General features: G+C 36.8%; 1 protein-coding gene across 7 annotated transcripts; it reads left to right on the forward strand.

Annotated features, from left to right (window-relative positions):
• Nucleotides 1-1,977: 1,977 nt before the first annotated feature.
• LOC103464714 (synaptotagmin-2-like) lies at nucleotides 1,978-24,857 on the forward strand. Of its 7 annotated transcripts, none has more exons than XM_008409004.2 (10): nucleotides 1,978-2,170; nucleotides 2,246-2,345; nucleotides 14,662-14,890; nucleotides 14,970-15,130; nucleotides 17,668-17,805; nucleotides 18,028-18,195; nucleotides 18,835-19,002; nucleotides 19,886-20,003; nucleotides 20,298-20,431; nucleotides 21,519-24,857. In XM_008409004.2, the coding sequence occupies exons 3-10, from the start codon at nucleotides 14,686-14,688 to the stop codon at nucleotides 21,732-21,734; spliced, it is 1,308 nt and encodes a 435-aa protein (XP_008407226.1). In that variant the 5' UTR covers nucleotides 1,978-2,170; nucleotides 2,246-2,345; nucleotides 14,662-14,685; the 3' UTR covers nucleotides 21,735-24,857. The 7 variants fall into 7 exon arrangements, with proteins under 7 accessions (XP_008407226.1, XP_008407227.1, XP_008407228.1 ...); XM_008409005.2 differs by having other exon boundaries at nucleotides 1,978-2,139; XM_008409006.2 differs by lacking the exon at nucleotides 2,246-2,345.
• The last annotated feature ends 638 nt before the right edge of the window (nucleotides 24,858-25,495 follow it).

Raw genomic sequence — 25,495 nt, forward strand, 5'->3', positions numbered from 1 at the left:
CTTGATCTAACATATAAATGTCTACCTTACGCTTTGTAAATAAATAAATCAGGTATCAGAGGTCACTAAATAGCATGTAGCCTAAACAATTTAATTATTCTGACTTCCATCCAATAGTATAGCTGTTCCCTTTTGAATTGTGTGCATAATTTGAGCAGTGTAGCTTTAACCTGTAGGCTACAATCCATATTAGGTCTCAGGCCTATTTCTGATGTCCCTGGATGCTGACATGCTCCAACAAGGTCACAGAAGTAGACATTTATTTGCTAATTTAGATCATGTACAGTAAAAAGGTAAAAAATAAGATAAAACATCTTTTAATTATACAACTTTTTTGGCGGCAGTCAAAGCACAATATCTCTGTATTAAGAAAAAACAAAAGCAGACGTCAAGGAAAAACAAACAATTTAATTTTTCCTACAGTATTAAGTAGCTATTAAGTGAAACATAAAGCCCATGATTAAGAACTGATCAAATCAATGTGTATACATACTGGGAAGGCGATCACTTCACTGTCAACAGGTAACACTAAAGGCACATTTCTCTCCCTTAAGTTACATATCTGCCTTCCTATCATTTACTTTTTCATTAATGCCAATAAAGTTCAACAATAAAATGTATTTCCCTGAATAATTAGATGCAGATTTTAGTTACTCTCAGTTCTATCAGCAATGAGAAGCAACTCCTGAGTGTGTGAAGTTCATATAAAAGCAGCGTCTTTAAATGGCGCCGCCTTCCTGACTCATCCAGGCTTCTGTGATTACTGGTGATGCATCAAACAGCGTCTGGTCACTGCTTCATCAAGGGGAACTCCAAAGGCAATGGAACTGAGTGCCCCTTTTGAAGGGAGCCTGGTTTGCTTTTGTTGCAGAGATCTGGCATCATTCCCAAAACCTCTAATAAGCGTAAGTGGGAAGCTGGCACTCACGTCAGTGTCCAATTGTTGCCTTCCATTAACAAATGTTTCACCTTTAAATCAGCTAGACAGGCTGTCACAACCCAGTTTTCATTTTCTTTACATTTGAATAGTTCAATAGATACGGTGATCCAATGTGCGTGATCCATAATTTGCATTTGTATTAAAATAGTGCAATTAATGCAACACAAGTAACTTGCAGTCCTTTTTTTTTTTTTTTTTTTTTTTTTGTTCCTCTGAAATATAAAGTACCAGGGTGGTGCAGTTCTCTGCATCTTTCCTGAGCAGGAAGTCAGCTTTATTGATTTCAAATTGAATAAGGCTTGCTTAAGTGAATTAAAGATGGTTTCAAACTGAGAAAATTAAATGCTTTGAACAAAAAGAAAACAAAGCAGAACAAATTCTCTGACCCTTTAAAAAAGTGATGTAACAGACAGAAACATTTCAAACACAGAATACCTCAGGGACTTTCAGACTTTGTCAATATATAAAAACAAAAATGTTTCTAATTATTCTGATTTGGCCATCTGCCTTCAATTTTTTTTCTACTTTCCCTTCTTCTAAATCATTTATGAGATGCATGTTAAATGCCTATGAACAAGTAAAGGCAAAACTACAGTAGCCATGTGTCCTAGTGGGGCAGCTGAATAAAAAGGATGAAAAAAAACAACAACTTTCCCCTCTGCTGCAGTAAAACCAGTCTGGCATGCAGCTCATCACGCCTCACTGACTCTAAGGTTCTTGCAGATTCATGGCACCCAGCAGCTAGGAGACCTAAACCAAGCTCCCAGAGAACCACCGCAGGCTGCTGGTTACCATCTCCACCTCTCTTTTCATCACCCATCGATTCTCCTGTCTTTGCTCCTCCCTCTTTTTCCTCCTGCATCTAATTCTCAAAGCTCAGCACTCCTCTTCTGTATGTGCTGGAAAGAAGAAAAAAAAGTGATAGTGTATTGAAGGAAAAGAGGAGGAGCACGGTTGTTAGTGCGCCAAAGAAAACCTGCCTCCCTCCCTGCCCGGTTGATGACACAGAGTCTTTTTATTGAGTAGCTCCTCAGCCAATCAGAGAGCAGTGCCGGGAAATACAGCAGTGGAACTCCACTGGTCCTGATGCTGGGGATGATTTCAGTGTTTGAACTATGTTAATCTACGTGAGTGTTTCCCACCCTGTCTTCCTCATTTGAGCTAACATCAGCAGCACTCCGAGCCAAGAGATCTTGTTTGTGAGTGTCTCTTTGGACCACTAGACCCCAGGTGATTGTGGGATTTGTCAGTACCGGGGTTTATTATCACTTTTTTTTTTTTTGATGATTTACACTGCGTTTCCAGGGTGGGAGGATCCTAAAAGCTGACTGTTGGGGTTTTTGGTTTATCTTCTGTCAAGCACGTATCCAATCCTGTTTTCTGCTTCCACTACTCTCTCCTTAAGGTAAGCAGCCTCTTTCTCTGTGCACGGCTGCAGCATCTGTTACTGCAGCTTTCCTGCGTGGCAGGTTGTCACAGAGGCACCTAGCCTCATTACACACATCCTGCCTGAATGGGAAAAAAAAGCTCTGCAGAGAGAAACACAGAGAATAAATGGTCCAGAGGTAATTAGAGCAGATGGTGTTAACATTGCGCCGGTCCCCTTTAATTTTACTGCAGACGGTCCTGCAGTAATCTGCCAACTTTTAAAGCCTGCCGGTGAGTCCTGCTGACTGGTGCGTAGCCTCGTAGTACTGCAGTATATTGTTACATAATAAAAACAACTGTGGATGAGTAACGGGGCAACATGGGAGGGAACTTGAACGAAAACAAAATATAAAATACTTCTTAGTGGTTGAATATGTCAAAGATGGGCAAAAAAAAAATGAGACGTTTAAACATTAACCGAATTGAAAGTTGATAAAAACTGTTTAAAATTCATTTTCGTTTGGATATATTTGCTGTGTATCAAGTTTTGAGATGGATGATTTAAGTAATCTTACTATTACAAGCAGGAAAAGGGGAGGCGAAGCCAAATTTGCTGAGGTAGCAAATGTCGTCAGTCTGCTGAGCTTTCTTAAAGCTCAAATAAATCTCAGTGGTTCTGTTAAACTGTTTCTCTACAGCCCTTTATCTAAACAAAATTAGAAAAAAAAGATTTTATTCCACAACTATATATACCAGCAAGAAAACAGTGTTAGTATTAGTTAGTGCTTGCTTATTCAACGATACACCCCCTAACAGAGAATCATTCTGTAGCAATGCAGACAAAGATATTATTTTGTCTCCTCACCTATACATGCGATAATCTCAAATGGATACAGCATCCTTTGTTTCTTTAATTTCTAATTCATTTATTTAAAACAAATGAATTATGAATTCTTTAGAAAAGATCCATGGTTGAGCATTATTTTCAGCAGTAATCAGTTGACGCAGTGTTTTCTCCATGCTGGGACAATCCATTATGGGTGTTCCTAATAAGAACTTCTTTTTGGTTTCAGCTCAGGTTAAGGAAGTCGAGGAAACTCCAAAGTGTCTTTGTTCACACAAATAGACCAGTTGATGAATTTAAGGGCTTTTTCAGATGCCTGACAAGGTCAAAAAACGCTACCTTCAGATTTCAAGCTACTGATGGTAAATGAAGGCAGCAAATCATTATAGACTAAATTTAATAACTTTACCTCGATGTACTCACTAACACAATGGCTGTCAAAAGTCACCCCAGATTTAATCAACCACACCAATAAACCTCAGTGTATTTTATTGGGACTTTATGTGACAAAACCAACACAAAGTAGCATGCGATTATAATGTAAAAAAGAATGCATGAATGAATGAATATTTTGTTAAAAATGTTTAAAGTGTATTGGGCATTCATTTCTACTGTTTAAAAACAAATTTCAGATGGTACAAGAAATCTTTATCAGCTTTGGTAGAGAATGAGATGTGTTGTATCCCCACAGCATAATGCTGCCAACACAATGATTCAGCAAAGAGGTTCTTGGCCACATATTGCAAATTGCATGTTGGCAAAACAATTCAGTTGGAGAACCTGTCAAAAGATTCTTCTACCAGGATTGTGGGAGTTTTGGAGCTTTTAAATCCACATTATTCTACGTGACCTGTCTGGTCATTTCCTTTGTCATATATTTACTCACATACACAGTTAATAAGATCAGAAACTGCAGAGCTTTATAATATATATATTATAATATATATATTATGCAGAGCTTTATAATATATATAAAGCTCTGCATATATATATATATTGAACAAATATGTTTGGTTGTTCTTGTTTGTATATATTTGTTGGAAACAATTGCAATATACATACATCAATAAGAAACTAGATTTATAAAACAATGGTAAAATTAAACCAGTAATGGCTTCAGTTTTCACAATAATGTTTAATAATGGTTATACTTATAAGACACAACTACTTTAAGCATCTTCTCAAAGATGCATTTAAAACATTGGGTAAAGGTGGTAATTGATTGTTTTCAAAATAAACCTTGTATGAGACTAAACGTAAAATACTAAATCACATTTAAGATCATGTTGTGTTGCTAAGCTAGCATTTGTCACCACACTGGGCGGAGATTAGTCATGCAGTTTTGCAGGGAGCCTTTGCTTTCTGGTCAACCCTGCATTTTTCCCAAAGTTTGTTTATTTACGTCAGTGACCTACCAAACCCTGCTGGACATTTCCTCAAGCAAAGCATTACCTCAATTGCAGAGCCTGTTATTATCGTTTAAGAGATTTGATGTTCAAGTATTACTGCAGTATATTCTTGCAAGCAGCAGCAACATATTACATTTTTTCTTTTATGTACTCAATGGCATTACCAGGTCAGTATATGGGGTTTGCATTGTAAAAGAATGCATTCCTGGTAATGGTCATATTCTTCTTGCAACAAACAATGTAAGGAGTTTATCTGTTTCTCCAGTAACATTCTGGGTTGGTACTTTCAATAAAAACGCCAAAGGGTTCGTTGGAATAGCTGTGCTCATTAATTTTTAAATATCTACTTTTATATCCTCCCTGTAGTGCAGACTGCTGGACAATCCCAGAAAACCCGTGTGCTCTCCCTCATCAGACTATAATTCCTCCAACACAGGCACGCCTACTGAAGTTGTTAAACTTATTTGTTCAATGAAAATGGAATAAAATAAACAAATAAAACGAAACATCGAAACTTACATTCCAGACATTCTTCAAATAGATCCCTGATGTTATGATATTGTTGTTTTGTGTGTCTTATGAGTGGAATGATGGCTGCGGGTTTGTTCATGCTACCAGCTTCACCTGCATGATGCTTTACAGGTGATCTGTCTTACAGAGCTCACACATATCCAATCTAAACCGATGTTTAAGCTGCAAAAGTTTTTTATATATTTTGCCTCTGTATACACACATTTGTGGTTTATCAAACTAAAATGACAAGTGGGTCAAGGTGAGCATTTATCAGAATGGAACCATTGGTTCTCTGGAGGAGCTGCAGAGATCCACAGCTCAGGAGGGAGAGTCATGTCGTGTTTTCATTAAGTGAAAATTGCCCTAATTATCTGAAGAAAAGTCTTTAATACATCCATCTGTGTGGAGCTAATCTATATGATGTCTGTGCTTCACTCAGCGATAAAGTTCTTAAAATAAGTGGACCTTTAAATAATATTCTAACTTATTGAATGGGTCTGTATGGGCTTTGCCAATGTAGAGGAAAAACTGTAAAACTAGTGTGAAGGTCTGTCTTGTGTGTTAGCTAAAAGCCTTGCAGCAGCATTCTGGACTAACTGAATAAGATCTGTCTTATTCAAAATGATAAAAGGCTGCTATACTTAACACAAGAAAATATCAAATCTTGAACATTCATCTCTAATTCTGTTTTTGATATCAGCGTTTGAAGCTTCAAACTATTCCTGAACTGAAACCAACAGCTTATGATTCATTCTCATGAATGGGACTACAGTACACTGACATGACACAACCAAAAACATCACATCTTTGGAGGTTTGGTTTGACTGACAAGGTCAAACACACCAAAGAGTTACTTGATATAAGCTATTCAGTTTTGAGGAGCAATAATTAGGGTTTCAGTCTTACTAAGGCTCCTCTACAAGAAGTTGTCACAGAGTCTCTGATCTTACTAAAAATGTTTAGTTTAGTTGGATTAAAAGAACAGCTGAATGTCATTCAGTTATGTTCCTATGTTGTCATGATGTCATGTTTTTCCACAAAAGAAATTAGTTACTTTTTAAGGAAGCTTTATCATAGAAGGAAACTTGGAGATATGTCTGTAAATTTTAAGTTGAGTCGATCCAAAAATGTCTCATGCTTAATAGAACAGGCCTGTTAAAGGTGAAGCATTGTGCAGTTCTACAATACAGCGGCCAGTAGCAGGACAAACCTTTTTAAACACACAACAGACATAATTTAGGACTGGAAGATTATTTTATTTTGCAGGAAGTAAAGATGAGATGTTAGATTGAGTCACTGATTCAAACATCTTCAGAGACTGAGAGGGTGGAGAGCCAGAAACAAAGTTATGACAGATTGATGAACAAATGCGTCTTATGACATTATTGACCTCTGTCAAGAAAAAAAAGGAGAAAGTCAATACTATCATCTGTAAATGACTCTTCAGCCTATTCTAAAGAACGTTTTGCATTTGAAGATTTCTTGTGCTCCTTGATGGTCCATAGACTGTAGAGTGAAAACTGTCCTCAGACACAAACAGCTGAAATAAATATGGACATCGATTTATCGACATTCTCATTATACAGTCTTGCACATTTTGTACAAAGGTCAGATGGTTTTGAGCCTATACATTGACTACCTAAGAAACAAAGAAGTCAATAAATGTTTTACAAATGCAGATGGATGCCTGCAGAATTGATGGAGTTGGTCTTTGTGTTCTTGTTCAAGTGAAATCAGTAGAGCTCGTTACTCTGAGGGCTCAGAGTGGAGGAGATTTCTGTTTATGACTGGTGCTAGAGAACCATTGTCAATACCTGTGGCTCTGGTGATGAATCCTCTCTGAACTTAATTCACTATGTGTGCAGCACAATCAAAGAGTCATAAAATTTTGATCAAGTCTGAGCTTTTTGTGGTCATCTGGGGGAAGGTAAACATGCCAGGAGGACAGATAATTAAAATGCAGCAGCAGAGTCTATAACATGGAAAAGATACAATAGCACAGGGAGAAAAGTACACAACAATGGAAAACATTAAGTAGTCATGATGAAGAATAAGTTTTTCTTGGATCTGGAATTTAAAACATATGAATCTCAAAGAAGTAAAATTACCAATATCAATAATGCAAGGATGCAATTTTCTGATGTTAGGATGCTTACTGTTGTTGAGTCTTTCCACAACAGACAAAATGTTTGTAGATGCTGCAACTATCTACATGTTTTCAAAAACAACAACTAAATAGAAAGTTGTACCTGTGTAAAAAAAAAAAAAACAGTTGTTGATCAAATGGATGAGCTGGAAACAGAGGTTACTTTTCAACCTCATACACTGACTGTAAATACATTTCTGCTTGAATTTCAACTTCATATATTTAAGATATTTTTCAACCTCGCTGTGCTTGAATAGAGACTGTTTAACCTCAACAATACTTTAAGGGAAAAGATCAATATTTCTTAACAGATCAATTCAGAGTGCTTCAGGGACAAATTCATATCCTTGAGTACTAGATTGAATCTTACCAATCAGTGGTTTAGTTGGGTTGTGAATGTACATTTTTGCATGGGCTTTTTAAAATATGATTGTATAAAACATCTCAGAAGCATATGCCAAATTCTGAATCAATGACTAAAGGAGGAGTTATTTTTCAAATTTTTAGCTGGTTTGGTTGTTTGCTGTGCCAAGAAATAATCAGGAGTAACTGTTCTATTTAGTTTGAGCTTGTTTGAATTCTGAATAAGAGCTGCAACTAGCAACATGTTAGATTTCAGCTCATAAGAACTACATTGTCCATAGCTGCTGCTTGGTTTTAATTACTGCTGAAGTGTGTGCATGTTTAAGTCGTGTGTGTGTTGACCTAGAGTATCTAGCCAGTGCACCACATCCTCACAGTACCAGTGGTCAGGACATAAGGGTTTTTCCATTTCACCAAGAAGTCAAAATATCTAAGATCACAGTAAGAAAAACACACAAAAACAATTTTTAAAAAGGAAGAAAGTCAAATTATTTCCATTATTAATTAATTTAATTTATTGGGGCAGCACCTGTAAATCAGGGGGGAAAAAAATCATAATTATCTTAAAAGGCTTTTGGTTTGTGTTAGTGAATCTGTACACCTGTAACAGATAAATGTAAATATTTAATGATAATTACATTTATCTTCCTTTCTGCTCATTTTCTCCTATTTTTTGTTTTGTTTGTGAAAGAATATTTTATTATCCAAGGCCTTTTATTAATAGTTTTTCATGGATTATGAAACACATTATACATGAATAAGCTGCTTCTGAATGTTTCACGAATACATTCAGTAGTGATTATGTAGCTTGCTGGAATAGCAAACTTTAAAAAAATCAAGCTTTGTCAACATAGCTATGAATCCCATTGAAAAAAAGTCAAAAAGCAAACAACAAAAATCACACATATAGTTCGTTTCATAACAGCCCCTAAAGTGTATACAAAACGATTGAGTTAAATTCTGAAAGAGATTTATATAAAGCCAACTATAACCATGTGATGCTTCCTATTTACTACTGCAGTGATGACTGACCAGTGAATGGATGCTGATTTAGTCATGTGTGAAAGTGTGTGTGGGTTATGTGATGAAAATAAGACTATCTGACGGTAAAATCTAGACAGAAATAAACAAAATGACAAAAGAACACAAAGAAATTAGACTTGAATTTGGGAGTTTGAGGGACTGACTTTTGGAAAACCTGCCTTGCAGCTTTCTATTTCTCCGATACTCCCCTGCATTGCAGCACTCCCTGCAGGAGCTGTGAGAGGTGCAGTATTTTCCACATGCCTTTCTGCTGCCTCAGAGGAGACAAGTCTTCTCAGCCCAAACGTCCCTGCACCACTCAACGCAGGTGCTTGCTGGCTGTAGTTTTTGAGCATGTAGTTATGTCTGCTGATTTGCCATGCAGAGCTTGGAGAGCGGCTGTGTGGTAACTGTGAACAGCATCTGATTCTGCTATGATGACAACTCCTGCCCTGTTAGCGCACATTGGGTAGAGGCATAAATGGAACTTGCAACTGAATTATGTAACTTTGTGAAGTCGTGCTGTGTTTCCTGAATAAGATGACTAAATATCTTTTCATTTGGAATCATCCGTTGCATTTCTTGTTGATTCATAACTGAATCTGGCACTACGTGTTTGATGCTCGCTGAAGTACAAAAAGTGAATATTTTAAGTGCTCTAGTCACTTTAAACAATGCTAATAAGTGCGTTTGTAATTCGAAAACAAACCGTGCAGAAAACATAGATGATAAATGTCTTCAATTTTGCTCTTCCCTCCAGAAAAATAAAAAAATAAATCCTACTCTGTGATGCAGCAGTTTTACTTGAAATTAATGCCCTCTTCTGGCAGGAAGGGAATATTACATCACAACTGAGATGGAACATGCCGCCTTATGCAGGCGTCCACCAGCTGTCAGCTCAGCTTGTGCACACACCGTGGTATTTCCCCAAAGAGAGCAGAGATAGGGAGGTTTTCAGACAAACAGCATAAAAGGATGAACGCTAGAACAGAAAAGGACTTTGTAATGTTTAAAATAACTGCTGTTAAGCCATGACTATAGATGCACATAACCAAAACAGAGCCAGTTTTCTTTGATTAGCTCTGACCCACAGGTGAGGGACTGAGAAATATACATTTCTTTCTTAGTAATTAAGAAATGCATCAGAATGAATTTGGATTTTATTTATTTTTTTAAAGCTGGTACCTCCATCTAATCGTCATCTAATCTATCTAATCCAATCCTCAATCTAATCCAAGATAATCATTCAAAATCAAATCGGCAGACTTAAAAGGAAACATCACGGCAGTATTCCAGGCCAGGGAAAAATAAACATGTGCATCACTGGGCATGATGGATGTTAAACTTTTATTTTTGAGTCTTTTAAACTAACATTTGTACAGTTAGTTTAAAAGACTGTGGGTCACAGATACAGTGGTTCACAAATTGCTCGTTTTATCTGAACATTGGCCGCTCAGTTTAGCTTAAATTGTAATTCCTCTGATTGACTGACTGGAAACTTTCCATTTCTTCCTTTTCATCTGTTTTGCATCATGACACAGAGAGTTAAATCACATTCCTAAGACCAATTGTTACGATACAGTTAATTACATCAGCTTAATGTAATGCCATTACTAGGGCCGGTGTTGCACTGTCTGCACAGTCTGTAGGCCTTCGGAGTTCGTCAGCGTTCCTGATGGATATTTTGCTTGTTTTCTTCGCTCATTTCTGTAAACTGTAGCCGTGCTCAGAAGCCCCTCACCCCAGGGCTTGTGCTTATTGATCTCTTACAACTGCCCTCAAATCCCAGACAAAAGTGGTATGCTGCAATCAGCTGTGTGAGCAGCATCACAAACGAGGCTTGGGGAAAGCAGAGATGGATGGGGAGAAAGAGGTAAAGAGGTTGCGCGCATAAGTACATAGAGGCTAAATAAGAGGTGGGGAGGTGTGTGACGGGAGGGAGGAATATGGGGGAGATTGTGAGCATTGGACAGAGGAGGAGGAGGAGGAGGAGGAGGTGTATTGCTGCAGTGGAGAGAAGTGAGAGGAGACTGCAGTCTCTGTTAATGGGAGAGATCAGACTATGTTACCACAGCTCTGAGGAACTGGATCCCAAACACTCATTGAATGGGCCACTTCACAGGGGCAATACCTCATCTAATTGGTGAGTTGTCTTTTGATCAGCACTGTTCACTGGATTTGATTTAATACGGTAGCAACGCATGACATGAATGTAATCAGAATATAGAAAATAGTTTATGTGATTCAAAAGTATTCATGTATGACTGCATCCGCCGTACCTGAGCATTTTTATCAATGACGACGTGGCAGAGCGTTTTCCATTCCTGCACTGAGTGACGCTGACTTGTGGTCACGGACAGTGAAAACATAGGAAGGTATGGAGCAAGTGGTAATGAAACAGAGATAAAAGACTATCCCCAAAACAAATGAAAAAGGTTATAACTTCTTTTGGTGTATGCTTTTTGTAATAAAATTTTAAAAAGCTTCTGATTTAAGTGATAGAAATCTGAAAACGGAGCATGCCCGCACTAGGTCCATAATATCGGTTTTCCTTGCTTGTTTACAAAATGTCAAAGGTGATGTTTTCATGATGGATGTACACTGAAGATACAAAATATGTTCAGAAAGAAGTTGGTTTGGATCTGGAGCTCCATTCACAACCTTGAGACAAAACAGCTTAGTGACAGAACTCTGCATTCATATCATCTCCATGCCCACTGTTTGAGCACTGATTTGTGTTCTGGCCTTAATCCAGGTGGTTATTTGACAGGCTGGTCACCTCAGCTATGGGCAGGTTGTGAGCAATTCTGGGTTGCTGATGGAAACTGTCAGGATTGCTTAGCAACAATGATCTGTGAGCCCAGATCACATGTCCATGCTGTACAGAAGACAAATATGAATTAGACATAGAATCATCCATTGTTGTGAGAGATACTTTACAAAGAAATACACATTTGGGAATGCAACACCTATTGATTCATGGCCAGTGAAGCAATAAAGCGGAAGCAACATCATGATTGTTTTTAGCATACAGATGGTTGACTTTATGTTGTTGATTTGACACCACACTGCTTCTGTCAAAACTCACTAACTTAAATTATAACCTTTACTGTCCCTCAGCGGGGAAATTCAGAAAAGTTGTTAGGCAATTTGAATCACAAGCAAGTTAAAGTGCTCAATTTCTATATGTCTTAAATGAGAAGAAAACTTTTCTTTGATGTAATGGAAACTATTTCTGGTAGATTCCTAAGGAAGAAAACATTCTTAGATCTTAAATTTTAAACACTCATTCACACATTTCAACCCCATGTGTTCAAATTCTATCACAGTATTCTGTTTTTTTTCCCCATTTGATTACACCTATCCGTCAAGAAATGTCTCTTCATGATCATCATTTTATGTTATCTTCTAAATGTCAATTAAATTTAATGTTTACGTTGTTTTTGATTCGTCATTTACACACGTGTTGTTGATTTTCCCTCATGATCATTTAACCTCATGTTTCCATACAGTCAGTTTTGGCATCACGATATTTGCTGGATAAAGTGAAACTGAGATGAAGAACAGCCTCTGCCAGGTGTTTTTTGCAATTCTGCGAGACACCCACTTTCCATCATTGCACAGACATAGACAGTGTATTTAAGCAAGATCATTTCCTTCGTTTGTCAGACAATGTTCTGACCTATGAACTGTGTAGCTCATTGTATTTTCTCCTTGCTGCCAAGCAAGTAAAAAATCTAAAAGAAACTCTCTAACTCTTGTGATTTCTGTCTTGGTTGTTTTTTGGGTTTTTTTTTAACAGACAGATTTTCATAGCACTATCAAATACAGTTACTTTTACGATCAGATAAATTTCAACAACTTCTTTAGGATCATTATTAGAAAACAAAACAACAAATAATGCATTTTCTTTGTGCTTGCTTGAATATGTATTATTTTAAAATTGTTGCAAATTTCCTCTAGGCAGTATAGCTCAAGAATAAATTGTCAGCTATTCTTCACTGCTTGGTTGGGCTTGTGGTGAGCTCGGCAGCTGAAAAGTGGCATCCAGATCATATTGCTCAGACAATCTGCAGTATGTATCATCCTGCAGTGAAATAAGGGCATTTCTCAATTGTAGTTAAACGGCCATTTTATTTGTGAATGACCACCAAAAAGAGAAACAACTCCTTAGTTTGCACTAAGTACTTCCTCTTGATTATCTTCGTTACCTCTGGTTTTAATTAAAGAACCACGATGCAGCAAGATACTCTGTTGTCTGAAGCTGTATTTTTTTGCAATGCAGCTAAACAACGATTCTCAATTAGACAGCAGAACCCTGGCACATTCAGACTCAGCAGCAGGTTTTAATAAAGTATCATTATCACAAATTGGCATGCCCAAAGAGAATTAATAATAATGAAGGCTTACTGGAGGCTGGGAGGAAAGTTGATTTTGTCAGCTGTTAGGTTGTCCCAGTAAGTCCAATCAGATCTAGTTATTTTGCAACATAATCATGTACATTTTTAAATTAAATTGTCACAGACTCCTTTCAAGAATAGCCCCACTTTAGCGTGTGCTTCATGAGGCTGCCACCCATCTGTCACCAGCTGGTTAATTCATTGTGGCGTCTTAACAGTTTGAAAGATGTTTCTGGATTTAGGGTCAAAATATTATGATATGTTGTTTGACATAAAACTAATCAGAACTGAACAGCTTGCATGCAATAAAACTGATACAGATATTTCCATGTGAAAAAGGCTTCTTATTAAAACTAAACACAAAACTGAATTATACTTTAGTAAAAAAATAAAACCTATACTTTTAACTCAAAGACAACTGTGTTGAATATTTCACTACATAGAAATTAGAAATTGTTGACACCATTAGAGACCTTCAGTCTGGTAGGTCCATCGGTTTAGCATGACAGGAATGTCTTCCCTTTGCTCCTCGTCAGATAATCAAATATACTGCTCAAAAAAATAAAGGGAACACTTCAGTGTTCACTTAAATGTTAAAGTGTTCCCTTTATTTTTTTGAGCAGTGTATTTAGTTTTCAGATCAAGAACATAATAAAGTCAAAACGTCTCTAAATTACGTGGCTTTAAAGAAAAAAATCACATTGTTTCTAAAATTAAGTTTGAATCCCAACTAAAAGCAAGATAAGATAAAGTGACCCAAGAAAAACAGAAAAAAGAAAACAGATGAGTTTCAGTCTGCCGTCCATCGGGATGGAGACAATGCTGTTTGACTTACTATCTGAGATTTAAAGCTAATTTATTTGCAAATTTCCATTCTTGTGAATAGTATATCCCTGGGTTTTCAAATCCAGGCCTCCTGTAACTTTTACATGTGTTCCTGGTTGAATACACCTGAATCAATGGCTGGATCATTTTCTCTGCCAAGCTACCCAGAGTTCTGTTAATGACCTCATTATTTGAATCAGGTGTGTTGAAGCAGAAACACGTATAAAAGTTGTTGGACATCAGATCTCAAAGTCTCCATTTCAAGCCCTCTCTGTTATATATTACAGTTATGTGATTGTGCATGCATGCATTGTGATGTATTTTCTAACAAGCATAGATGGAACTGGGATTTTTTTGCAATCGATAATCTTTTAAAATGTAAGCGTTTATGGCATTGTGATTATTTTTTAAATAACATCAGAAGCATTAGTTTACATGCTGGAGCTAAGATTAACATTACTGCAGTGTTCAGCAGTGGATAGGACTCACCCTGTGGAACATGAAAGACTAAAGCAGCGAAGGGTGTTAAATGGACTCAATAAATTGAGAAAACAAAATAAAATCAGTGAATTTTTTTGTGACAGTTATCAGGATGGATAAAAAACAATGTGTGCTGCAATTTTTATACTTGACTTATTCCCTATATTTAGACTCATCATAACCTTCCTTTCCAATGCAAATGTTATGATAAAAGACTTTGAAGCTGAAAAGTTGGAACATGTTCAACACAGACAAACACATTTATTTTCCCAAATGTTTGCAAAATGGACCTTTAATCCTTTTGCCACTATGCACTTAAATGATTTCTTTGCTCATTGTATGTGTTTCAGGGACAAAGCCCCTAGTCTTTCACAATGAAGTTCAACTTGTTCAGACAGCCCCAGGCTGTTGCCGCTGCAGAGCCGACAAGTGCCACCACTGTGACAATGGCTCCCTCCCCGGTCTCAGCCTCCACCTCTGCACCGGACACTTCAGGCTCCAACAACACAGAGATCAGCAAGAATGACATGTTTGAGGAGATTAAAAGCAAATTCTTAAATGAAATCGATAAAATCCCACGTAAGTCACACTACAATGGCATAAAAGCATAAAAGTTTACGATCAAATTCTAATTTTGCACCTTTGCTTCTTGAACCAGTTCCTCCATGGGCTTTGATTGCTATCGCTGTGGTGGCAGCATTGCTCGTCCTCACTTGTTGCTTCTGCATAATCAAAAAATGCTGCTGCAAGAAGAAGAAGAACAAGAAAGGAAAGAAGGGCAAGGACGGCTTTAACATGAAGAACATGCAGGGTGGTGAGGTATGACAGATCGAGCTTCCTGCATCCCTGAAAGTCAGGGTAGCATTAAGTTGGGATCTCCCTCCTTTCTTATTCATTTCACTTTATTACGTTTTTTCTTGTAAATTCTGAATTTCATGGCACAGAATACGACTGGCTAACTCCGTTTGATTTTTCACCAGCAGCTCTATTAGGCCAGGCAGTAGAGGACACAAGGAGAGCTCTCGTCCCCTCCGTTTAATTGATGTTGTGTTGTTGTTTTATAATGTGACGTACTCCATTGTGACCCCATGGTGAAAAATGACACACGTTATTTATAGATGGCAAAGAATAGGGGACACCATGTCAGGAAATTTTGTTTGGTTAGCCATAAAAAAAAAAACATAATTCCTTAACTGAAAAAGAGGACAAATGAGCTTATATCACCAGTTCTGTGTGATCCATTTACTTTGATTTAGCAGTCAGATTTAGAGTCCTCATATCAAGTGTGTCATTTCTCCTTCTGACTGTGGTTGTGGTGGTCTTGATCGCCTCTTTCTTTGTTGTGTGTTTGGTGTCTTGTGAGTTGAATCTCTTCCTCTCTCTGCTCTCCTCCTTTTTCTCCGCTTTGTGTCTGTCTTATGTGTGCCTCGTGTTTCTTGACTGTGGTGGACCCCTGCTCTACGGTAGGTGGATAGCTCGTGTTGATACCTTCTGCCTCAAGGGCGGAGATGGGTTTCATGGAATGAAAGTCGTAGCTTCCTTTGCTGCCGTTGTCTCCCTCTTTTTGTCGTGTTAATTCTGTCATGAGAGCCTGAGAATGTAATGATGGGAAAGCTATGATGTCCTCCATAAACCCAGGAGAGGAGAGTCTAACCATCTAACACATTGTTCGTTGGACAATGTAGCTGTAACTCACAAAATGACGTGCAAGTCACCGTTAACACTATTAATCTGTGCATGTGATGAAGGGCATGGTTGGTTGTTTGGGAGACATGGAAATGGTGATGATGAAACTGCATGACAAGCTATTCAAAAAACCTTTGATGCTGAATCTCATAGAGATAGGAGGATGTGAAGACATCTAATGGCCACTTTGACAAGAATGCTTTTAATCGGTCACAAAAATAACTTTGCAGCAAAATATGTTTTTTAGCAGTTTATTGTGATAGAGATGAGGCATTTTTAGCCACATAAGTAATGAGTTAAACAAGAGCTGAAGGTGCTTCATGCTGGTATATATTCTTGAATCTTGATATAATCCTGCCTTATTTCAGGGCCTAATAATCTTCAATTTGTCTGAGAGGATGTTTTTCACTTTTACATTTCTAGAAACCATGAACATGTATAGAGTCCTTATTTTCCATGTTTACAGTGGATTTCAGTCTTTCACTTAAGTTAATATCTTCAGTAACATAGTCTGTTCCAGAGTGTCACCTACAACCATCTCTTTATGGAAGTTATACATGGAGCGTTATGTTGGCAGTTGTTTTGGATGTTTTCTAGTTGACTATTTTGTGTATCTGGAATTATAAAATAACTGATTTGCCAAGCTGCTCTAATCTTTTTTGTTAATCTGATTGTATTGTCCACTTTTACTACAACGGTTAACTAAATGGCTGAAGTTAAAATAAAAAAGATTTTATTCAAAACATTTAACAATATTTTTCACCCCTATTGTAATCTGTCCATTTGTGTGATTTCATTCATCCTAGATGGGATTAAGTCAAGTTACATTTTACTGATAAAATCTGAAAAATCCATTAATTACATTTAATCATTACCATGAGAAAATGTTCTGAACTTGTGAGCTTCAGAATGAACTAGAATAGCATATCCAGGTTTCTAAATGCATCTTCACTGCATATCTGAGTCTCTAAAAGCAGGTTTAACTGTCAGGTAGCACTAATCCAGTCACAATCTATATAAATGTTTGTTATTAAGACAACATGTGTACATGGTTTCTAGAAACTGGCTATGTTTACTTTGGCTGCTATACATCTTTATTAAAGTTTAGCATATGTAATATAAAGCTCAGAATATCTTGTTTGCCTTTATAACATGCACTGGTGATGCTGTTGTAAGCTAGTTCCTTTGGGGTTTATTTAAAAGAGCTTCAGCCTGTTCCTCTGGTAATATCTAAAATTTTACAAACTGGAGAACTCTATTTTTTCCGAGTTGAGTGAAAGATTGTGGCACTTTTTTCTACCCCCCTTAGTGGAACTAGCATGCAAAACCTCCACTGACTCTGGCTGTCACTGTCCTGCTCAAGCATGTCAAAAGAGTTACCCACTGGACCAAAAACACTGAGAGGATGAGGAGTGAAGGACTTAAAAAAGTAGACACACATTTGCAATCAACAAACTTTTTTTTTTTTCCACTTTGAGACTATAAGTCCTTTGTTTTGATCATGAGGACTTGTGCAGGTAAGTCCTAACCAAAACATGTATCTCCCATGTAAAACCTCCTGGAGCTCCAGTGTCTGTGGCATGCTGATGGTTATGGGGAATCCCTGTGTTGCAAGTCTGAGTTTAATAGTATTTCATTCAGTGTTTCATCTTGTCACCTTCACACAACAGAAACAACAGGACGACGATGATGAAGAAGAAGAAGGAGAGACCGGAATGACAGAGGAGGAAAAAGAGGAGGAGGAGAAAGAGCAAGAAAAACTGGGGAAACTCCAGTACTCCATAGATTATGACTTTGAGAACACAAAGGTATGTGGCGGTCACTTCTGAATTCACTATGCAATCTAAGAACGGACAAATCGTCTTTTCAGTAGTTTCTAGGTGTTCACATTTAATGAAGATCCACATTAGGTGAATGATTATATCATAGATATAGACAGGGTCATTGACATACAAAAATAGTTGAGTTACTACAAAACAGAAGAGAAACAGCTCTGTGTTCATCATTTCTCTTCTTTGTGTCATAAACAGCTGACAGTTGGCATCCTTCAAGCTGCAGATCTCATGTCAATGGACTCTGGTGGAACCTCCGACCCTTACGTCAGGGTCCTTCTCTTCCCTGACAAGAAGAAGAAGTTTGACACAAAGGTGCACAAGAAAACTCTGAATCCTGTCTTCAATGAGACATTTGTTTTCAAGGTAAGTTTTCTATGGTTTGATAAGATGCAACAGCAAGAAGACAGTGGCTGAGTTTAGTGAGTTAGTATTTTTATACAGAAGCTCTCTCGCCAAACTGTCCCCTCATTATCAGAACTGTCCTTAGATCCTTGAGCCCGTTTCGGCTTTCTCTGCTGTATTTACTAACGACCCCCGCAGTGCAGCATTAGGTCATGCTGGCAGCTGAACCAATTTGCAAATCCAAAACGAATAAAAGCACAGCTAGAATCAAAATGCTCACTCTTTCAGGGGCAAAAAACAAAATGACCAGTGGCACAATTTTTGTTTTTCTGACAACTTCAGAGAGCCAAAGTAATTCACTTTTTGCACATAAAACTGCTACAGTAAACACATAGACACAGTTTTTTTATTCCTCATATTAATTTGTAACTATTTTGCTGAGAACATTTGAGAATGCCATTACTTATTATGTACTAAATCATTTTGTTATATTTTCATGTGTATTTTCAGTTTTCTTAATTTATTAATTTAGTGACATGACATTTGGTAAAATACACATAGTATGAATTTTGACCACTTTAACATTTATTTCTTGAACTCTACAGAAAAAAAAGGTCCTTTGAACTGCTTTGAAACCTACACTGTTTCTTTTTCACTCAGGCGCCCTATGAGGAACTGGGTGGAAAGATCCTGATGATGTCAGTGTACGACTATGACAGATTTTCCAAACATGACGTCATTGGGGAAGTGAAGATTCCCATGAATACCATTGACCTCGGACGTCCCATTGAAGAATGGCGGGACCTCGAGAGCGCTGACCAAGAGGAGGTGGGTTTCTGGATATTGAATTTTTATAAGAGACTTTTTTTAAACTGTGGCCATGATTGTTATATATTCTGTTTTGAATAATCATCTAAAATGTCAATATATGAAACAGAATGCTTCTGTTAATGCAAGTATTAGGAACAACTCACAAAATGCTGATGCAAATAAAATAATCTTCTCCATTACACCATAAATTGTTTAAATTAGGTCCCATTTGAGTCTATCTGCTTTCAATCTTCTTTATGCAAATATGCTGCAAAAACCTTCTAGTATTACAAAAACAGGTGTACAGTCGGTGGTGAAAGCTTCACGCAGCTTATTTGAATTGATTTGTTAAAGAGTGTGTTTATTTTAGAAAATGATTCGTCTTACAGATTAACCCAACCGTGGGAAATGTTTTTTAATTTAATAGCATGCTGACATATTGTATTTTGTATTAAGTCTTAGCCAGACAACCTACAGTTTTAGAACACTTACATCTTAATAATAGTCTGAACATTCAAATTAAACAAAAACCTAAAGATTAAACTTAAGCTAGAATAGAAGGAACAAAATTAAAGAACAATAAATATACCTTAAAAGTTTGGACAGAGTACAAGTAAAAGAGTTTGCGCTATAAAATAATACAGGAAGTAAATTTCACCAGATAAACTATGGAAAAACGATTAGGGGAAACTAGACTGAATGCAAAAATTTAACTACATAAGTAAAGAGAGAAGTTTGAGCAGGACAGAATATCAGTTCAAACAACAAAAGTCAAAAGAAAATCCAGACAAGATGGGGGAGACAGTTATATTTAAATGAGCTTGTTATAAACTTGCAGTTTGTAGTTTTCTGACGCGTGTGTCTGCTTGTCATTATTCTTTTCTTGTCGGTGGCTGTTCAGCCTGAGAAACTTGGAGACATCTGCATCTCCCTCCGTTACGTCCCCACTGCTGGAAAACTCACCGTCTGCATCCTGGAGGCAAAGAATCTGAAGAAGATGGATGCCTGTGGCTTGTCTGGTAAACCTATTTTTGGATTACTGCAAATTACTGGGAATGATACAGATCGATTAGAGTGATGTTTTTGCAGATGTTTTCCGTCTTTAAATAGGACACGAATGAGTCACAGTGTAAGAGCGCACAGGATCTTGACCTGTGATTATGAGAAATCCTTAACTTTTTTTTTAAGTAGTTCAAACATAATTTTAAATGTATATTAGGTCACAATAAAAATACTCTACGATATTAAAACAATATTTATTTTCAGTAAGGTGGAAATAATAATAATCCTTCATTACCTGATCTGCTGTCCAGATCCCTATGTGAAAATCCAGCTACTGCAGGGAGGAAAGCGTCTTAAGAAAAAGAAGACAACTGTGAAGAAGAACACCTTAAATCCATATTACAATGAATCATTCAGCTTTGAAATCCCACTGGAACAGATGCAGGTACAGTAAAACTCAAATATGATATTCCATTGAGATACATGTTTTAAAATACATAATTCAGTTTCAGTTATGTGTTGGCTTAAAGTGAAATGTTTGCATTTAGTTCTTTTAATCTAGCTTAACTATTGTGTTATTCACAACAGAGTTTCGGAGTTTGTTTTTAAAGTACATCTTTCTTAACTAAAGAGGCAAATAGCTTTTAGAGTATAATGTCCAAAGTGCCAAGCAATTACTTTTGATACACAAGCAATATCATATTTAAAAGTCATAAGTTGGTTAGTAAAGAAAATTGGCATTCAAAAGAACAGTTTTATTTCTAAAAGTTTGACTTTGTTCAGTCCAGGGCAAAGTTTATAGACAATGTCTGTCCCAGGGACAATCTAAATGTATATAAACATTTATAAACTGGGTTATTATGTATTTTCCAAGCACATAGTCCAATTTTATAGGATGATCAAGAAACTATGTTATCTTTAGTTGTTATAAAAGTGCTGTATATGTTAAAAACAACTTAGAAGATATTTGACTTCACATGATAGTCATATCAGTCACCTTGAAATTGGCCTCTGACTCCTCAAGAACTTCCTGCCCTTCCCAAATCTCCCCCTTCAGAACATCGTCATACAAAGCTTCTTCATGTCCTTCCATGATGCCGTTTACAATCTTGGCGGCGCTGTAGCTTGAGAAGCTCAGTAGGTGTGCAGTTCCACCAGGTGTTTGCTAATTGCTGCTGCAGTTTGTCTGGTGGATCAGTGTGGGGCAGGCGCAGGAGAGGGGAGTTCTGTGGGGAAGGAGCTTGGCTGGGGGCTGAAGCACCAAGGCAGATCTTTGGTTAAATAGGCTCTTAGATCAACCCCAAATGGATGCCATAGGAGGTCCGAGCATTTCTCAAATGATGTAATAACATTTTAATGTGATATAAAGCTTAAAAAAAGAGTCAATTTTGCATAATAGTTCCTCTTTATCTAATCTGGAGTACTAGTTTGAGCTACAAAATATGTTGCTAAGAGCCGCTGAGCCTCAATAATAACAGAAGTAAAACTACTGTTAAACACATTTCTTGTTTCTCCCTTCCCTTCATTCTCAGAAAATCTTGGTGGTTATCACAGTGTTTGATTACGACAAGATAGGTAAGAACGATGCCATCGGGAAGATCTTTGTTGGTAGCAAAGCTACCGGCTTGGGTCTTAAGCACTGGTCAGACATGCTGTCTAATCCGCGCCGCCCCATCGCCCAGTGGCACCCATTGCAGCCAGAGGAGGATATTGATGGTCAGCTTGCAGCACTGGCAGCAAAGAAGTAACAAGCCTCATCAACCAGCTATTGCTCTTACTCGGAAAATCATCCCTTCTTTGCATGAATCCTATGACTTATCAAATGACTACTTGTCATAAACCTTGCTCAGCAAAAAAGAAACATCTTAGGATAACGTCGTATACACAGTTAAGTTGATGGAAACTCTTTTCAAGCATCCAATCTCAGTTTGTGGCAAGAAAATAGTGATGAGTTATTGGGTCAGTAGTTCATGAATGATCAGTTTTTGGTCTTTTTTGCTCTAAAGAAGCTGATTTACAGGGTGCTGAAAGTGGGTGAAAAATAATGTTAAAGACAATGCTGGATAAAAGCTTTAGTTTAGTTTATGGAGCATGCTTTACTTACCTCCCCTCTGCTCTGCGCACACATACCTAGTATTGTATGTTGCTTATAAGTGTGCTATGCCCTGCAATAGAAAGTGTGATAGTGTGGAGCAAAGGGCTGGTTTGCATCCATTAGCATTAATAGATTTATTTAGAATGAATCCGGTTGAGGTCACTGAGTACAGCAAATAGTGCTGCAGTTTCTTTTTGCAGTTTTTATGTCAACATTTAATACGCAAGGAATTCCACCACTCTTAGCAAGAATGACAAGAGAATTGACATTTTTTGCTTGTTTGTTTTGCCATGAAGACACATCTATGCATTTAGGATAAACACACAGATGGCAGATCAGATGCAGAATGGGAACATGAGTGTGCCTTCCTGATGAATAAATGTTGAGACATGTATTGTTTATGTCCTAGAGGCTGAGCCTTATTGCAAAGTTTCGAAGGCGCCATCTGAAATAAGGCTTGAGCTGTGCTGACCACATGGGTGTAAAATATTCCTAGAAGAGGTACAGACTACCAGAGAGATTACCACTTATGCTCAAATACATTTGGCTTATTTTCAAATGCTGCTTTTGCAAACTTGTTTTATTTTGTTGTCCTTTATTTTTGTCTTTGGTTGATGTGTTGTACTTTTACCTTCACCCTGTCAAAAGCAAAACTTTTTCATAGAGAAGGGGATTAGAAACGTAAAATGTAGCCTCTTTTTTAAATGAATGTGAATTCGTGTAAAATTCAACTTTGTAGATTATTAACTGCTGCATCATACGGTGCACATGTCCTTGTCCTAAACCAAAAAGAGCTGCAGATTTTAGCATTCATCACGTTTCACAGCAAATTCTGTTAATGGAGATGCTCAGTCAGAATCTTCATTAACAGCTTATCATAGAGAAGCTGAAGTTTGTATTAATCTACAGAGGACTGACCCCCTGCCAAAGTACTTCTTATACTACAATGTGTGTATTAATCATTACAAAAAATAATTTTGAAATTTTAAAACCAGTTAAAACTAATTTTGACATTTTAAAACCAGTTAATTTTAAATAATAAACTATTTTACAACATGAAATTGAATGAATTAGGTCCAATATCCTTGTTTCCTTCCCAGCAGAAAATTTGAAGTTGTGCAACATTGAAAGTGTTCTTCTTCAAACAACTGTCTGATATAAACATTTAGAGAAATTTATTAATGCATCAGCAAAATAGTATATGTTTAGTCTTAGTAGTTTAATGATTTTAATATTAAATTCCAAAAACACAGTAGTTCAGTTAATTTGAACAGTTCCTTTAGAAGAATTTTGTTCTTATATTTGAATAATTTAAATAATGTTGACCAGCAGAGTGCAATTGAGCTCATCCACAGTGCTTCCATCTGCTGAAGAAATTATGCATTACGCCCAGCTGTTAATAGTCTACAGCATGTAATTACAAGATGATGTAAATATTAGCATGTTTTAAAGAGAATCTATAACTATGATGTGTATGTGTGTGTTTGTGTTCAGTGTACTTTTTGATAATAAAGTGGAGCAAAATCAAACGTATGCACTGACTGAAAAGTGTATGTATTTTTTCCTCACTGGGACTGAGTGTATGATTGAATAATCTGATTTAATAGGTTAACAGTGTGTTTGTTTTGTGTAATAATTGTTCAAATTCCCAAAGTTTAAAAATAAGTACTGCATGAATGTGTTTTATTTCCATTGTTTCATGTGTGTTACGATATAATCTGACTGAAAATCAGTTAATGTTCATTTCTAATAGCACTGTGTGTTTGTCACTAAGCAGTAGACTGTATATATTTTAAACCCCTTTACCTCAGTGTACCCCTAAGTATTTCCATTGTTCATTCCTGCCAAATGAAAGTCAGACAGAAAAAACATCTTGTAGCTTCTTATATTCTACCTAACCTTCTGTTTTTGTGTTCGAGTATTGCATAACATTATTCATTTTGTATTCCTAATACAATGTTTGGTTCTGTTAAAGATTGTCACATCATATTGGTCTGGCTGTTCTCTTGCTCAGCATGAGTCTTTTCATCTCAGATACCACTCTCTGAATGAAAAGTCTGTTTTCTAATGGTTTGCAATGAGATGAGATGGTGTTGTTCCACTTTTGCATGCTTTGATTCTGTTCTGTTTTTTTTCAAAATCAACTAGTCTTACTCATTGAGATTTATTTTTTAATAACAATTAGACTATCTCTATTCATCTGAGGAACAAAGAGAATGATAAAATATTAATTTGCAAGTTGCTTCTTTGTGAAGAGACACCTCATTAGAAGCATCTCTAATATGTGTCAACCCTTTTTCCCTTCATTTTATCTTGCATTTCTTAAGACCAAAATTGTGTAATTAGGTCCCATTGCTCAAAATGCAGACAACTGAAATGCAGACAACAAAATCCCATGTCTTCCTGGGCCTCTGAAGCACAGAGCAGACCCAAACTGTGCAAAATCAACATTCACAATGCAATACTGCCAACATTCTTTTCAGATTCAACCATCTTCTGTCAACATAACATCCAACAGACTCATCAAGCATAGACAAGGGGGTCGCTTGTCTCTTTTCACTCTCGTTTTGGTCTACTGTAGAGGAGTATTAATAGATGTGCCTTTTTGTGACATGCATGATTTTGTTTAATTGAAAAGTCATTTTTGCAGCAACAGAAAAACTAAAAGAAACACGTAAAAATGAATCAACTCAAGTAGATAATAAAACTCAAGGAAGAAAGGACATACCTGTGTGTTGTCAAACTGTAATCACAGCAAATAAAAACGTTTTGTGTATCAGCGTCTTGTGTGGTGTGGAGACATATCAAGGGTGCATTTCAACTCATGGTCAATAGGTGACAGTGTTGAATAGTTGATCTTTCATGAACTCAAAGCAGGCAAGCAGCACCTACCGACAAAACAGCCAGTAGATCTTACATTCTTACCATGATGAGGAAATATATGAATAATATATACATACATATTATATATGTATATTCATATATATGCACATATATCATAGAATAGTGATTAATAACAGAAATGCAGATGCAAATCATGTCAGCTGCAATCAAATCCACAATAATGCACCCAAATCAAAGATGATACAAAAAAATATGATTTGTCCATTTCCAGCAGTCCTTTATTTTAAAGAATTGGAATTTAATATAAAATAATAGCCATATGTTAATTTGCACAAATTACTCAGACTCAAAAACATGTGCTTTACATTTATTTTCTATCCATAAGTTTTATCTCTCTAGCTGATGTACTTATCTGAAGTGACCAAAATTTCCATTACTTTGCATTTACTTGTTTAGCTGTAAAGAAAATACTGAATTCACTTTGTGTCCAAAAGAGTTGCTATTCTAAATAAGAAGCAGTATGAAGATCGACAATTTGATTTTAAGTCACTGCAGAAATTGTGTAAAACC

The sequence above is a fragment of the Poecilia reticulata genome, chromosome 5 (genome assembly GCF_904066995.2).
Source record: "Poecilia reticulata chromosome 5, P_reticulata-male-v2, whole genome shotgun sequence".
Taxonomy (NCBI): Eukaryota; Metazoa; Chordata; class Actinopteri; order Cyprinodontiformes; family Poeciliidae; genus Poecilia; species Poecilia reticulata.